Source organism: Geospiza fortis, unplaced genomic scaffold, assembly GCF_000277835.1.
Source record: "Geospiza fortis unplaced genomic scaffold, GeoFor_1.0 scaffold244, whole genome shotgun sequence".
Taxonomy (NCBI): Eukaryota; Metazoa; Chordata; class Aves; order Passeriformes; family Thraupidae; genus Geospiza; species Geospiza fortis.
In genome coordinates this window covers 3,178,447-3,194,380 of record NW_005054370.1, presented here as the reverse complement: position 1 = coordinate 3,194,380, position 15,934 = coordinate 3,178,447, and the positions used below count along the sequence as shown (strand labels likewise).

General features: G+C 46.5%; 1 protein-coding gene across 1 annotated transcript in view; it reads right to left on the bottom strand.

Annotated features, from left to right (window-relative positions):
• Positions 1–15,931, bottom strand: part of ACSF2 (acyl-CoA synthetase family member 2) — a gene marked incomplete at its 5' end in the record, with an annotated part of 35,959 nt that extends 20,028 nt beyond the window's left edge. Inside the window, 10 exons of the mRNA XM_005424591.3 lie at positions 932–1,008; positions 2,082–2,173; positions 2,866–3,014; positions 3,946–4,041; positions 4,441–4,603; positions 4,825–4,943; positions 7,474–7,527; positions 8,491–8,619; positions 10,342–10,537; positions 15,915–15,931. Coding sequence (XP_005424648.2) covers positions 932–1,008; positions 2,082–2,173; positions 2,866–3,014; positions 3,946–4,041; positions 4,441–4,603; positions 4,825–4,943; positions 7,474–7,527; positions 8,491–8,619; positions 10,342–10,537; positions 15,915–15,931 — 1,092 coding nt within the window. The remainder of the gene's footprint in view (positions 1–931; positions 1,009–2,081; positions 2,174–2,865; positions 3,015–3,945; positions 4,042–4,440; positions 4,604–4,824; positions 4,944–7,473; positions 7,528–8,490; positions 8,620–10,341; positions 10,538–15,914) is intronic.
• Positions 15,932–15,934: the final 3 nt, after the last annotated feature.

Genomic DNA, 15,934 nt, shown 5'->3' with positions numbered 1-15,934 from the left:
TATCCAGGAAAAAAAACTGGCTGCATCCAAGACAGCTTCAGGACAGATGCCCTGGATTCCCCTGGTCTGTGGCAGAGCACAGAGTTGTCCCTGTAAAACCCTACTGCTGGTGCAGTTGGGGTCTGCCAACAACAACAGCCTGATCTGACTCCCAGACCCACATGTTTATCCATCACTACTGGCTGCTTCCTCAGCCTTGGGAAGCAGCATGGTACCAAATTAATTTCCTTTAGGGCAAAACAAAATAGTCCTTTTCTGGCGCAGCCATTCTGCATGCATCCTGCATGCAGATGGCAGGACATGCCTAGGAAATGTGTCACCTAGAGGGTCACCGACCCCCTTGCTGGTGGCCTGTCCCCCACATGCAGCACATGCTGGTGGCTCTTGCACAGGCCTAGGGTGGTGGAGCAGCAGGACACGTTGCCCAGCACATGCTGCCCTTCTAGCAGTGCAGCATTTGGTGCTGCACACGTGGATGGCACCATTCCCATGACCTGACTCAGACAAAAACCATGCAATGAGGTTTTACATCCACAGGAAATCCAGGATGGGCAAAGAAACTTGACAGCTCCACACCAAGAGGAATGTAAGCATCCACCCGCACCATGAACCAGCATTGCCTCTGCCACCATAATCCTGGCACTGTGTACAACTGAATGTCAGTATAAGTTTTGAAATGAGCAGCAGAATTTCACTTAATGACATTGAATGTGATGCCTTGTCTTCTTCTGAAGCTTCCTCCCCAGACACCTCAGCAGCAACCAGGCAGAACCCCCACTTCTGTCTTCCAGGTTTTCTGAGCCTTCCCTCTTCAGCCTGATCCCAGCAGCTCCAGGACCACCAGGTACCACTGTGGTCCAGAGAACCCAAACTTGGCGTCTCACCACGACCAACACCCCTTGCAGGTCTGGTCACAGCCACCACAACTCACCACAACCTCTGGCATGTGCATCTTGGTGATAATTGTCCTCATGATCTCAGGGGGAACAGAAGAACCTCCAATAATTCCTGGAATGAAGAGGAAAATATCTTGGAAACTAGCTATTTATTCCCAGGAGTGGTCCCTTAAACGGATCTCCACTCCCAGATTTAATGCTGGCAAGACCTGTGGGATACACTGGTTCGTGTCAAAATACTTCCTAAATCTTTTTATACAGGTCCTAGTTGTTCTAGAAGCAAAGGCTGTAGCAAGGCCAATTTGCCTTTCTCAACAGGAAAATAAACTCTATAACTCAAACCTAGTCCAACCTACATTTCCCCAAAAATGGAAAGATTCATAGCAGAAAGAGACACAGTTTTATAGTGAGACAAACACTCTCATCGATCATCACCATAAAACCAAAAACCTTTCCTCTTGCCTTGCCTCTCCCTTTTGGGAGAGGGTAGGTCCCACTGCCACCTGTTCCAACCTAGGATGACAGAGCAAAAGAGCAGGGTAATAGATGGGCTTTGGTGGGGAACAGGATGAAGACAGGATTGTTTTGCACATAGCAGAGATGATTAGGTAACTTGCTAAAATATTTCCTTATGCTCCAGCACCGTACTCTCTCCATACTATTATTGCCTCAAAAGGACTGGTGGTCTGCCCAGCTATTTCCAAGGTGGGCTGGGACAAGAGAGGAAGCTCCAGCACATGTTATCACACCCTCCAGCATGAGGATGAATGACTTCAGAAACAAGCAGGAAACTTCAGGTCTGAGAAAGAAATCTGAGCTTGGCTCTGCTTTACGGACTGCACTAGTCTGAGACACAGAAAGCATCTGCTGCCACATGGTGGTGGCTGGAGAGATAAGGAAATTCAAGCCCTTCCTGACACCTCCCCTTGCAGCTAAAATAGAAAGGTCCTTCCCTAGACTGCCTTCAGATGAAGGAGTCCTAAAATACATAATGATGGATTGGAAGGATTCCCCAAGGAAAAGAAATGTGGCATCAAATTAACAGGGGAAACACAAGGCTCATGCAACTAAATTCTTCCCATCAGAAGAGATGTGTGCTCACAAAAACGAAAAATATGGCCTCCCAGCAGGGAACTAGGAATATCCTGGTTCTCAGGATTTTCCCATTTGAATTCTGAGACTTACCTCCCCGGAGAGTTGACAGGTCATAGGAGTCAAAGTCTGGCTGGGAGAGTATGTCTATGAACATGGTGGGTGTGCCAAGGAGGAAGGAGCATCTTGAGAAAGAAGGGATAAAAAGGCAAAGCTGCAGAGGTGGAAACTGGGGGCAGCCCCAGCTCAGCACCCATCCCGTCCTGTCCCATCCCCTCCTGTCCCATCCCCTCCCCCCAGCTCAGCACCCATCCCGTCCTGTCCCATCCCGTCCTGTCCCATCCCCTCCTGTCCCATCCCCTCCTGTCCCATCCCCTCCTGTCCCATCTGGGGCTGCAGAGCAGCAGCACGGAGGCAGGCACAGCAGATGTGCAGCATACACAGACATGCATCTGCATAAAATATAGAGACATATGTACATGTATGATGCAGACAGCATCTTTTCTTTCCCAAGCTGTACTTAAGGAACAATATGGAAACCCTATCCCAGCAGCAGAGCTGGACTTGGAAAAGGAGGGCAGGTGTTCAGCTGTGAAAACACAGCAGCCACAGCAAACCAAGACAGCATTATGCTTCCCAAGCAAAGCCCTATGGTGACAGGAAGGATTCCTTAATTTCAGAAGAAGGATGACACACTCCCAAGCACAGCTGAAAAGGCAGACTTTGGTTCCTGAAGTGCCTGGGCAATTGAGTGCAGCAGCAAATCTGCCTCTCCCACTGTGGGAAGGAAGAGCACAAGCAAGGTCCTGGCAGGTGGGGCAAGGGAAGGAGCAGAGCCACGAGCCAAGAACTGCTCCTTAGCAAAACAGGCTCTCACTTCTCTCGAGACACGGCCTCCAGCACAGCCTTGCCCTCGAAGCTGGGCGATGAGAAGATGCAGGAGGTGCCATGCAGAGCCATCACCATGCAGCCTCCCACCGACGCCAGGCAGTGGTAGAGAGGCGCAGGGAGCGCACAGCGACTCTCCTGGGATCAACCAGAAAACAGTGAGGAGAGGAGACCTCCCAGCGTGTGTCCAGCCCATCTCCCTGCTGAAGAGCAAAGATCTGAGCAGTGACATTTTTCCTGATCCCCTTGGCTGGAAATCTGACAGTCCAGTGTGCTCCTGTTAGTTGAAAACACAACTGACACACCCTGCCTTTAATAAAAATCAGTTTGGGAAGTTTTTTATGTCAATATTTCATCCTGTAATCTTGCAATGTCTCTTCTTTGCTGGACTCCTTGGTCTGCTATTGTTTATACATTATATACCAAAAGACACAAATGAGAGTGCTGTGAGAGGCATGAAATGTGCAGGATTTGGCACAAAATGTGCAGGATTTGGCACATGCTATTCATTTTACTTTCTTTTTTTTTTTTTTTAATCACCAAAGGCTCTGAAGACCAATTGAAACAACTCATCTATTCTCTGGATCACAGCTGATGTGTTAGAAATAAGTACTTCAGAACTTCAAAATAAAATATTTGTCTTTAACATTTTCTTTAAGAAACCATAAAAAGAGAGGTCATACCCTGATAAGAGTTATAAGACTGTAAACATGACATGAAACCAAGTCATGTAAATCAAATTAAAACCTCAGTCAACAGAATACAAAGCTAACATCCAGAGTCTTGTAATTATTTGAAATGAGTAGTCACCAAAATGAAAAGTGATTAATTTCATGCTTTGCCCCCACAAAAAGATAGCTTTTTTTGCCTAAAACAAAACCCTTCACATGAAACTAAAACGAAAGATCAATGAACTCCCCTGAAATGCAAAATGTTATGCTTTAAAATCCTTCAATGTCATTTGCAGCAAAACATCCTGCCCTTCCACTGAGTAAACACCAGCATTCTCCACACATGGTCTCTCCATTGCAGTGGAGGCCTCCCCAAACCCTGTTCCCACCAAACCCACCTGGTCTGTGATCCCCAGCCTCACACCAATCAGACTGGCATTATTCACAATGTTCCTGTGGGAGAGGGTGGCTCCTTTAGGGCTTCCCGTTGTTCCCTAGAAGACACAGGGAATTATGCAATAACACCACCTTTTCTGAGGATGAGCTCAGGGGAGATTCTTCCTGGCAGACTCTGGGGTGATCTTCCACTTTTTTCTCCGATCAGACCTGGGATACTGGTTTTACTTTTTTAACAGCACCTGAATCCCAAAAAATAGCCAATTTCAGCCGAACAGAGTTCACCTGGCACTGTCTCATCTCCATTAGCCCTCGACAAAGGGCTGAACAATAAGAATGGAAGAAGGGGAAATGGTAGAACACTTTTTCCATCCTACTGCAGAAGCTGGAAGCTTGGTCTCAGAGGGAAACAGGAAGAAAATGTGATGTGTGGCATTGCATCCCGTGTTCCCAGTGAGGAACCCAACCCCAGGGCATGGAGCTGGCAGGGCACCTACCGAAGTGAACTGGATGTTGATGGGCTCATTGCAGGACAGCGTCTGCTGCACAGCCCTGAGCTGCTTCAGGTGGCTGCTGTCCCCAGCCTGCACCACTTCATCCATGTGGAAGGTGCCAGGCAGCTTCGAGTCACACATGATGACAATGGATAAGTCAGGTAGCCTGGCAGAGAGAAAAATACCATCAACAATAAAAGAACAAGGAGAAAAGTGCCCAGACAGGCACTGGTCAGGGCAAACCTCTGGGCCAGCCTAACTTGTTCTCTTCAGATGAGACCTCCTGTGAGTCCTTCTTCAGGAAAACCTGTGTTGTGCAGCTGAGGGGACACAAGGCAGGACATGGCTGTGAGGTCAGTGCAAAGACTCCAGATGTTCCTAACTCACCTTTTGCTCTTTATTCCCCCTGGACTGGATTTTTCTAGCTCGGGACATGACTGCTTTAGAATATCATAGTATTTCTGTGTTTTAAATTGACTGGGAAACACCAGTGCCTTACAGCCAACCTGTGAAGGAAGACAGAAACTCATGAACAGCCTTGTTGGGTTGATGGTCAGGACATGATTAGAAGCAGCCATTCCCAGTACAGGAACAGGGAGGTTCCCCAATGACTAAAGCAAATGAGCCCTTACAGCTGCACATTCCCAAAGCAGTGCTGCCACTGCACACCAGCATCCCAAGCCTGGATCAAGCTGTGCAGCCAGTGCTTTGCTCTTCCTCAGTGCTGGATTCAGGATGATTTTTGCTGGTCAAGAAATTAGAGCTGTAGCCTAAGGTTCCCTCCTTGCACAGGACTGACGCCCTTCGTTGTGAGCACAAGGCAAACAACAGATTTTTCAGATTATGAGTCTCAAATCTAAAAAAAAAGCCCAGTCCCAAAATATGAATAAATAAATAAATAAAGTTAAAACAAATTAATTTGTGTTGATCTGGAACGAGGATTTTTGATGAAATTTGGAAAAACAAGGACTTCTAAAATCTGCCTCTTAAATCAAGCCAAGGTTTTTTTGTGGAATTTTTGAGGTATTCCTTTTCCTAAGAATTTTCCACCTCTTTTTAAAGCACTAGCTATTTTGAAAATGAAAACATTTTTCATTCAACTCTTACATTTACATAATCCCAAAACAAAATACCTTAATTACTCCAAGAATTTTTGTTTCTTTTTCAGCAGTGAAGATTTTTCTGAATTTGACCCAGATTTGCAAACTGTTTTCATCTTCCAAAAAATGTATTTGTGTCCAATAAACTATTTACATATTTATGCAGCTATTCTCATTATTTTCCCAGAGTCTGGGAAATAAAGAGACAAAGGCTACTCCAATAAATTATTTGTAAGTACCCTCTGGGCTTTGTCAGAAAGGAACATAAACATTTGCTCTATTTTCTGGAACAGGCTGCCCAGAACCCAGGGGACTGAGGCTGTTTTGGGCCTCAGCAGCTTTTTACTACTAATTCCTTTAAACTACAATTCTGGTTGAACCAGCTCTGAAAAATAGAGGCTGTGTGGGGAGAGGAGGGAGGGTTGAAGGGCTGGTGTTGTACAAGATAAAGAGTCTCTGCTTGGGCCTCTCCCACATGGTCTCAACCTGAATGGCAGCAGACCTGTCTTCAAAGAATGTAAAATATGAAAACTCGATATCAGTTTGCTTTTACCAAGCCCTGGAAATACAGTAGGAATCCAAGGAATGGTTATTCCACACATCTTTCCATAGATACCAATCGGACTGCACAGATGGACAGGATCCAACAGGAAAAGCCCTAAAGTCTTCAGAAATTTTATTATGCAAATAAACAAACACAAACAAATCCTTAGGGTGATGAGGAAGTCAAGAGATCCCAGTGTCAAAGGTGCATAATAAAGCTGAGAATGCTGGCAGATCTGGAAGGGCAAGACAGGAGCAATTCCCATGGGAGCTGAAGCACATTTCTGCTCTTATCCCACCAACATTCCAGATTACATTAGAGAAGAAAATCAGAGGAGATGAAAACGAAAGCCTTGCTGGGGAAAAAAGGAAGAACTGAGTTGCACATTCCAGTAGGACAGAGAAGCCCAAGGACATCCAGCCTGGAAGAGATGGTGCTCCACTGCAGCAGTGGGTTCAACCCCTATGCATGAGAACAGGAGTGACCAGCAGGACTGCTGAGAGGATTAAAGAAAGGATGCAACAAGAATTCAAATTGCAGCCCAACAACCCATGACACAGTTACTGATACAAAAGAAATTTGCTAAAAAATATCCACTTTCTAGGTAAAAATAACTTGGGTGGTGCTGGGAACATTCAGAAGTGGCCCTCTCTCTTCTAATATTAGCCTTTCATTTATAGCTGAACAAATCACAATGAAAAAAATTAGCTGCTTAATCTTAATTTTTAGCCATCAAATATTTAATAATCTGAATTCCTCATTATTTGAGCAAGGGAGCCTGAACAGTTTAAATTGATCAGTGCTCTGCACGTCACAAACTCAAACCCAGGCAGGTATTCAAGGGTAGATGAGGCAGCAGGATCAGACAGCAGAGAGATTTTAAACAGTGGCAATGCCTAGGACTTAAACCAGCTTAAATTCAAGGCAGCCAGCCTCAGACAAACCTGTGAAGGAGAAATCAAGCTACCAAGTAGACTGGTCCTTTCTGAGGTTAAAATGAAGTCCTTTCTGAGGTTCTACTTTCAAGGTTGAGATCCCAGATGGTGATTTTTGCCCTGAGCAGGAGGGGCGAAGAGGAGGTATCAAATCCTACATTTTTTCCCCCATTCCCTAGTAGATGATTGCTGACAGTGGGGGCTGGGTTGGGGTAGTACTGGCAGTACCTGGCTGTTAGCAGAGAGAGAGGGATGAGAAGGATACAGCAGTTTCCATCAGACAGGGAGGCAGCCACAGCAAGAAACGTGGCCACAGAATTGCAGCTTCATCCCCTGTACACATCCAACACGAGCCCTGCTCTCCAGCCAGCTCTTCCTGTACACCCAAATCTTAAGCAGCTCATCTGCACCATGTCCCCACCAATCCCCTTCAACAGACAGTTCATGCCATACGAACCTTCCTGAGCACAAACTCCAGCTCAGAGGCCTGGTAGGCTGGATTCACAGATACCTGAAGAGCCAGAAACAAGAATTTGATCACCTTCTTGCCTTGAACACACTCCCCCCTAGCACAGATTCCAACAGAAAAGTTCCTCCAGGGTTAAGCCACACTCAGAGCCTCTCCTCCAACACAGAACTAAGAGCTCACCACCACAGGGATTCCGCATCCACAGAAAATATATCTGAATTCTGTGTTTGTGTGAAAGAAAACAATTGCAAAAGAGATTTATGTGAGGTCACATAGTCAAAACAGAGCTTCAGGAACAGAAACCAGACCTCCTGTCTCACAGGGGTTGATCCAGTTGATCTAGCTGATCCAATCCACTAAACTAGATCAAAATTCTCGTGCAAGTCAGGTTTCTTCATGGAGAACCGTGATAACACCTTCTACCCAGCTCTCCACAGAGCGGCCACTGGAGTTAAGTTCACCCACAGGTTCCTACCAAGCCACACTGTTCCACCCTATTCCTGCAGACACTGGAATGAACTAGGATGGAGGAAATGGAGCAGAAGGCAGGGTACAGACCTCAACACAATACACTGCCTAAATAAGGTGTATTTTGGTCATGCTATCAAATGAAAATTGGCTTTAGGCATATGCAGCCTGGACGAGATTTTTAAGTGAGCCCTTGTTCCATGGAGCAATACATTTCAAAGGGATCTAACCAGCTGCTAACTGGCTAGGGCAGCAACATCCCACATAAAAATGGTGCTGTAGAGAAAAGCACATCTCCTATTAACAGCTGTTGTAAGCACTTTTTTTCTCCTTCTCCCTCTGCAGCCTGCTTCCCTAGAGAGCGGAGGACGAAGATGCAGAGAGCTGCAGAGGTCTTCCTTAAATAATTGATTCAGCTATAGATGACATGCCAGGTAAGAGCATGGAAAAACAAACAAACTTTAATCTCCAGTATTTCCTATTGCTTCTTTGTCTCTATTTCCTTTCCCAATAGACTGCTAAAAGCAAACTCCTTACCAGGATGATTCCTGCCTGGGCAGTTGCAAACTGCATAAGAACCCACTCATATTTATTGGGTCCCCACATCCCCAGCCGGTCTCCCTTCCTCAGGCCAAGGGCCAGAAGTCCAGCTGCTGCTTGGTCCACCTGAAAAATACAAGAGCCTGAGGATCACACACAGGATGCAGTGGGGGATATTGGTCTCCAGGCACTGCTTTCTGGAGAAAAAGCATCATCTTTGTAACTGAAATGCAACAGACTGTGTCTCCCCAGAACAGTCCATCAGCCCATGCCTGCAGCAGCTTCTGAGCCTGGAGCACAGACCAGCCCCTGCTGAGCAGGTTGACTGAAAGCATAAAAACAACAAACCTGGAACAATACAACAAAGCAGGAAGGAAATCAAAATAGGCAATTATGTTGATGCAAGTTACTTCTTGCCCAAAGAATATTTATTGCCAAGTTTCTCATCAATTCCACTTAGGACCAAGCCTTACCCATATGCTGGGCCCATCCACACTGTTGGATCTACCTCCCTTCTGGGTATCACTTCAAAAAGGATTTGGGTGAAGAAAATTCTATCAAGTGATTTTTGACCAGTTCTGGGTTCCCATCCTCCTAAATCCTGTGAGGAGTGACTGGGGAAGTTGGAGGGGCTCAGCCTGGAGAAAAGGAGGATCAGAGGAGACCTTCTTCCTCTCTACAACTCCCTGACAAGAGTGCAGGTGGTAGTCAGGGTCTGCTCCTGGATAACAAGGTTCAGGATGAGAGGAAGTGGCCACAGACTGCACCAGGCTAGGGTCATGCTAGAAACGGGAGGAATTTCTTCACTGAAAATGTTAAATATTGGAAAGGACTTCCCAGTGAGGTGTTGGAGTCCCTGCCTCTGGAGGCCTTAAAGAAATGACTGGATGTTGCACTCAGTACTCTGACCTACTTGACAGTGTTGTGATTGGCCAAAGTCTCAGTCTTTGAAACCTTTTCCAACATTAATGATTCTGTGATTCTGTGATTCGTCAACTGAAGTTCAGCCACTATATTAACAACTACTTTATTTTGCAGGGTGGTAAGCATGTTTCAGGTTCACAAATGTATGTATAAATACACTGAGGCATTCAGGAAAGGTTTCATAGTTTTGTTAAGTTCTTGGAATTTATAAAATCTGCCTTATAGGAGATATGACTCTAAGGAACAATTTGATTTAGTTCTGAATTACGGCCTACTTCTTAAAATTAAGGTGAATACAGCTAATCTTGTTTATGTGAATGGATGTGACCAAAACCATAGTAAGCCTAAAAACCTACCAAACCATTCTTTCCTATCAAAGATCATATCATACATTTATTAGAAACTTTCCAGGTAGTTAGTCCCTCCACTCCAAAAACAGAGAACCATATATTCGTATATGCACACACCCACACACAGCTGTGCATATGATATTGAGCCCTAGTCCTTTATTTTGCTCCATTGCCTTCATGCCTGGATAAAAATCTTCCCCACACTCAGGACCTCTGATAGCCAGAGTGACGAATCCAAAAGGTGGAGTCTACTCCAACTGAGAAAAGCACCATGACTCAGCCCACAACCCATCAGACAAGTGTGATAATTTTTAAGTATGAATGTTCATTATGGGATGTTAGCATTTTGCATATGCCACCTCCCTCCTTCATTCCAAGGCTCAGAGAAGGATGAAGGCAGCACATGCCCATCAGTACATGCTGGAAATGCGCTGCTCCCTCTGCACCGGCATGAAGGGCCACACACAACTCATCTCAGTCCTGAGCTGAGCAATGAAACTGAGAAATGTTTCCTATTCCTCCATCACACTTGCTGCTGTCATCCAATCACCTGAGGGATGAACAAGGCACTCACCTCCTCTTTGAACTGAGCAAATGTCTTCCGAACCCCTTCCCGGCAAAAGACCAAGGCCTCGCGGTCAGGAAAGCGCCCCACAGTCTCCTCCAGGCACTGGCCCACGGTTTTGTCAAGAAGGGGAATGTCTGTGGGTCCCTGGATGTAGCTGTTGGTCACCTTGGGAGACACAGAGGGCATCTTTGTGTGCAGGGCACTGGGAAAAAAAAAAGAGAAGAGGCTATTTAATATAACCTGTCAATACAGTTCTCCCCATCTGGAGGGATTACCAGCCTGCCAATGGCATTGGGAATACCTGATGCACATTCCTGCGCCAGTGGGAACCACAGGCAACTGCTTCAGTGAGTCAAGATCAGGAAGACTTCCAAAAGGACTTGGAAAGCTTATGCAGTGGCTTGGGGCACATGGACAACCTTGGTACCCCCAGGGCACGCACATGTGAGTCTATACCAGCAGGCAGAACAGGCATCCCTCCATGGGACACCTGGTGGGGAAGGAGCCTGCACCAGCCCTGTAGAGCCGGCACATCCTGGTCCTACCATCATTCACCTGCACTGAAAACTACACAGATATATCAGCACGCCTGGACAGAATATGGGCTCTGCAGTTCACAAAGAGATGTCAACTGGGCTTGGTCTTCCTGCAACATTAAAAAGTATAAATAGCTGTGAAGTAACACAACCAAACCAGTTTGTAGATAAATTCTCTCAACTGGCTGAAAAGAGCAAACAAATGAGAAAGAGAGAATTAAAATTAAAGAGGTCATTCTCCAAAACAATCAGCAGAGAAGAGTCTAATCCTGCAGAATGAAAACTGTTTAGAAGAGTTCAGAGAAACTAAGCTGTAACTGAGGGGTCCACAAAGGAATGTTCTGTGTTTACAACAGCAATCTGCTGTACACATTCCATCTCTGACAGCTGGAATGCAGAGAGTTTATGGAACTGAAACAGCAGCAATAAAAAGAGGAGCTCCCAGTGAAATGAGGGGGGAAAGTGCAAAGGCAATAGCACAGAAGGGAGGAGATCGCCCCCACTGCAAATTTGAGACAGGTGGGAAGGAGGAGAGCTGGGATGGGTTTGAGAAGTACAAGCCAGGCAGGGTAGAAGCACCGAGACATTGTGCTGGAGGCCAAGGGGGAGGTCAATGAGTCAAGAGAAGCAACAATAGGGAAAATAATTTCAAAATCATTAAGGCTTTCCCTGAGGTCTGATCATCGGTGGAAACGCAGCAATCTCCCCATGAACCACAGCTTCTGAGCACTGCAGCTCCTACCTTGGTTTCTCTCTCCATCTCCTACAAACCTCTCTCTACTCCAGCAGCCACCTCCCACCACGCTGTCTTCCTCCCCAGGCAGCCCCACATGTTCTCTGTCCCTCCTCATTTCCTCTCTGCCTTTCTCCACGACTTCAGCTCCTCCATTCCAACATCAGGAGACAACCAGGAGTGACAGGGTCAAGGTGCATTTGTAGGGTGCATAGCACAGAGGCTGTTATAATGCAGTGTATAATGGGGAAATCCCTGCCTTAAAGAGGAAAAATAGCTCAGCCCAAATGCCCATCTACTATGGGATCAATATTCTGCAAAGACTTGGTGTTACTGTGACAAATGATTTGTTTTCCTGCCCACAAGAAACAAGCCTGAGCCTGCAGTTACCGCCTATGTGGAGTGAAAGGCGGTGCTCAGAGAACAAAAGCTAGATTTTACTCTCGAGGGACTACAGCTCCAAGAGACACTGAATGACCTGACCCTTTTCCCCTACTGCTTTTCGGCAGAGGGAGGATTGTGCAAACTCCCACGGGCTCTGCTCAGACATCCCTTCTCACCAAGCTCTTGGGCAACTCACATCAAGGCTGTAAGACTGCCTGAGGAGGAGGGAGGACAAGTGCTAAACTGAACTTCCTTCTATTGCTTGAAAACTCCTGGGCAAAACATGTGTATAAGTGAGGAGATGAAAGACAGCTCTGAAGAAAGGCCTTTATAAACATCGGTTCCATAAATCAAAAAGTAGAAAAAATTCTCCCTAAAGCAAGGGCAGGATGAATGCTCCTAGGAGAGTTGTGAAAGCCAGAACAGCCACCCACAGCCACTTGCTGGTTGAAATGGAGACTGAAGAAGTCCCTGACCCATCATAGCTCGAGAGGGCGGATGAAGAACTCTCAGCTTGTTCCTTAAAACGCTTAATGGGGCCAGTCACACTCTCATCTCCCTCAAGCCAAGTCATCTCCGGTGTCAGCAGAGCCTGCCCCTGAGTTTCCTGCCTAGGAAGGGCTGGAGAGGGCAGGGAGCAGCTGCTGACCTGGTTGCGCAAGAGCTCTTCCCCCCAGCATCATCTCAGGGGGCACTAGGAGCCAAGCAGGCTCAGCACTGGGAAAAATAAACAACAAAAGAGCATCACAAAGAGACTGGAGAGAGGAAGAAATACTACAAAATTCAGATTGAGAAAATTCAATCAAAACCCAAAGTGACCAGCTGAAACAGTCTCCTGCTCTCTGCAGTCAGCCTTCAAAGAGGTACTTGCCCAGCCCTGCACTGCCAGTGAAAAGGGGAATATCTTACACTCTCATGTCTTGGCAATGCATTACACAGATCAGGCTCTCTGGGCTTACTGGCTCAATATTTTCCAGACCTGAAGAGCCAAAAGGTTTCACTGACTTTTCAGAACAAGACTTTTACACTAAATGCAAGAAGGCACAAAGCTCCAGGTTTCGTGGTTTGGCTTCCTCCTTATCCCCAAACATGAGGATGAAAGTGCATCAAAGAGTAGTAAAAGATATCATTACAAAGCAACATGCTGAACAATACTGAGAAAATACTGCAGTATTTCACACTGTGAACACAGCTTGGTCTCAGAGGTCCCAAGTATTCACATTTTCAAATTAAAGCATCAGCAAATGATGAGGCTGAAATTAGAGGCTAAGAAAGCTGATATCTCATGCTCATAAGCCAGAGTCACTGACTCTTCTCAAAGCACTAACTCACATAATTTCTTCAAATGCATTAAGAAAAATTCTCAACTGCCATCGAGTCTGAGCTCCCCAAATTCTGGTCTGACATTCACATGTGCTTCAGCATTTCTGTATCACTTTGACAGTGGCAGAAATGAAAGGTGTGGGATAAAACACAGCAGCCTTTTGGAAGCACTGGGGATCAGGAGTGGAATGAAGGAGGCAGACACAAGATACATTCATTATCAGCAGCATCATGCTGGAAATCACATAGGGCTGGTCTCCCTCCTACCTACAGCCAGCAGCAATGTATGTATCTGATCTGAGAGAATGTATCAAGAGACCTCTAGAAAGAAAGGGTCCAAAGGATTTAGAAATAACCTCTGTGTTCACCTTTGTTACAGAAAACAAGCCATTCACCCTTCACCTCTTCCTACAAAGCATCTGGTGCTGCTGGAGATAAAACAAGACCCATGGTCTGATATTACACCAGCTCTCATTTCCTTGACTCAGCCAAAGGAGAGCAGATAAAACTCTGCTTGCTCTTGGGTGTCAGCCCTGTAAACCATGGCTTTTGGAGAGCACATGCCTTTTGTTAGCAGCACATTTCAGCAGCAAGACAGCCTGCAAGTGAGCCAGCCTCATCCACAGGCTGTTCGTACAAAACTCCAGAACCCTCAAATTCAGCAACGCAGCTCAACAGAGAGACATCAGAGATCTCGTAAGAATGCATCCTCCTCCTCTTCCCAGCAAAAGGCGGGAGAGCAGTCAAATCCCAGCAATCCCAGAGCTCTTTTGCCTGATTGCAGGGAGCAGAAATGATAAGACTGAGGCAAACACTCTGGGCTAACCCTAGGTTAGCTGTTTGTATTTTTCTCTGAACGGCCCAAATTAACAGTCTGGAGTTGTTGACATAAGATAACCAGCTCCGTTTTCACCTTTAACTCTTTACCAGTCTCTACAGAAATTATCAAAAAGGATGGGAGAGAAAACAAGGGAGTGTAAGCTCCTGTCCCCTTTGTAATGTGAAGGACACTGACCTGCCCTGTGGTGCCATCACATCTGCACCTGTGGGAAAGGCCCGGCCTTCCTCGAGCCTGGGAATTGTCCCAAATACAGAGTTCACACTTGAAGAGGTTCACAGATTCTGCCAGTTCCTTGGCTCATGGACATCTACCAAGAGCATCTCTCCCCAAAACAAGAGCTTTTGGGTGTTTTCTGTAATATGACTGCAATTAAAGGGTGGTGAAAATTCACTCTGCTCTGTCCTCACTTCTCCTTTAATCTATTGACTAAAAAGTTAATCAGATACTTACTACATTTTAAAAATATTATTAATATTTTCGTTTAAGGAGAGATGAGGTTCCCAGGGTTTTCAGACTCCTCCTGCAGTAACTTTCTGGTTTTGTTTTCCACTCTCTGCCTTCTGCACTCTCCCTGCCAAAAGGATAAACAAGCCTACGAGCAGAATTCAGTAAACGTTTTTTATAACATTACTAGAGTTTACTCTCTAAATACATGCTGTCTCTCTCCAAGGGCTTTGTGTTGTCCCTCAGTTTCAGTTCTGGGCTGGAATGAGCTGCAGTGAACACTGTCATGCTTCCCTTCTCATCCTATTTCCTAAGAACAGATTCTGAGAAGACAATCTTCACACACCTATGATGAAATGGCTTCAACACTTCACTCCTAATGTCAAACCAGCTGAAAAAACACACCTAAACCCTGTCTGTGAAAAACAAGGAATGGCCCACCTGGTTCTTGGAATTGCTCACTGGAAGTCATTCATCCCGGTGATTATTACTCTGAATATCAGCTAATCCTTCAGAGCTTTTCTCAAAGCCAGATACTTCCCATTTCTGGTTTTTTTGGTTTTTGGGTTTTTTTTTACATGAACTTGCTCCAAAAGGCAGTGCTGAAGAAAAGCCAGGCAAAGAACTGGCCTGACTTCCCAAGCCCCAGAGCTTCTTGGTGTCCCAGACCTGCTGGGTCACCCAGTTCCCTGGGGGCTGCAGGACCACAGGGAGACAGGGACACTGACCGCAAGACAGAGCCCTGACGGAGGATGGGGCAGCCATTTGATACATTTCACATTGCTGCAATCTAGATGGAGCTGCTGCACAAAGTTCAGCCCTTGCAATGCCTCCACTTCCCTTCGCCTGCTGCTCAGGACTCGTGCCTGCCCCGGCCCACTCCCAAGCTGGGGCGAAGCAGATCCAGGGGATACAGCCTGCCTTCTGCCACTTTGGAGGGGTTTTAGGGGAGGCAAGGGTTACACATTGAGATGAATATGCCCTCCCTGCATGCAGCCACTGGCCTAGCTGGACACCCACAGCGCTCTGCAGCTGCCCTATAGTCCCTGGCCCCCACTACACATGGTCTTCATCCTCTGCAGCCTCTGTGCCCTACAGCTGCCCAACCCCAGAGTCCTCTGCCCCCTATAGCCCCCATATCTTCTCATCCACATCCCCCCTATCCCCTATAGCCCCTATTCCTTCTCATCCATAGCCCCCTTCCCGCTTTAATTCCTATCCCTTTTAGCCCCAGTCCCCTATAGGTACCCACGCCCTGCAGCCCCACAGCCCTCTGCCCCCTACAGCCCGCAGCTCCCGTGCCCCAGCCCATCCCTACCTGCCCCGCGGGGCTCCCCG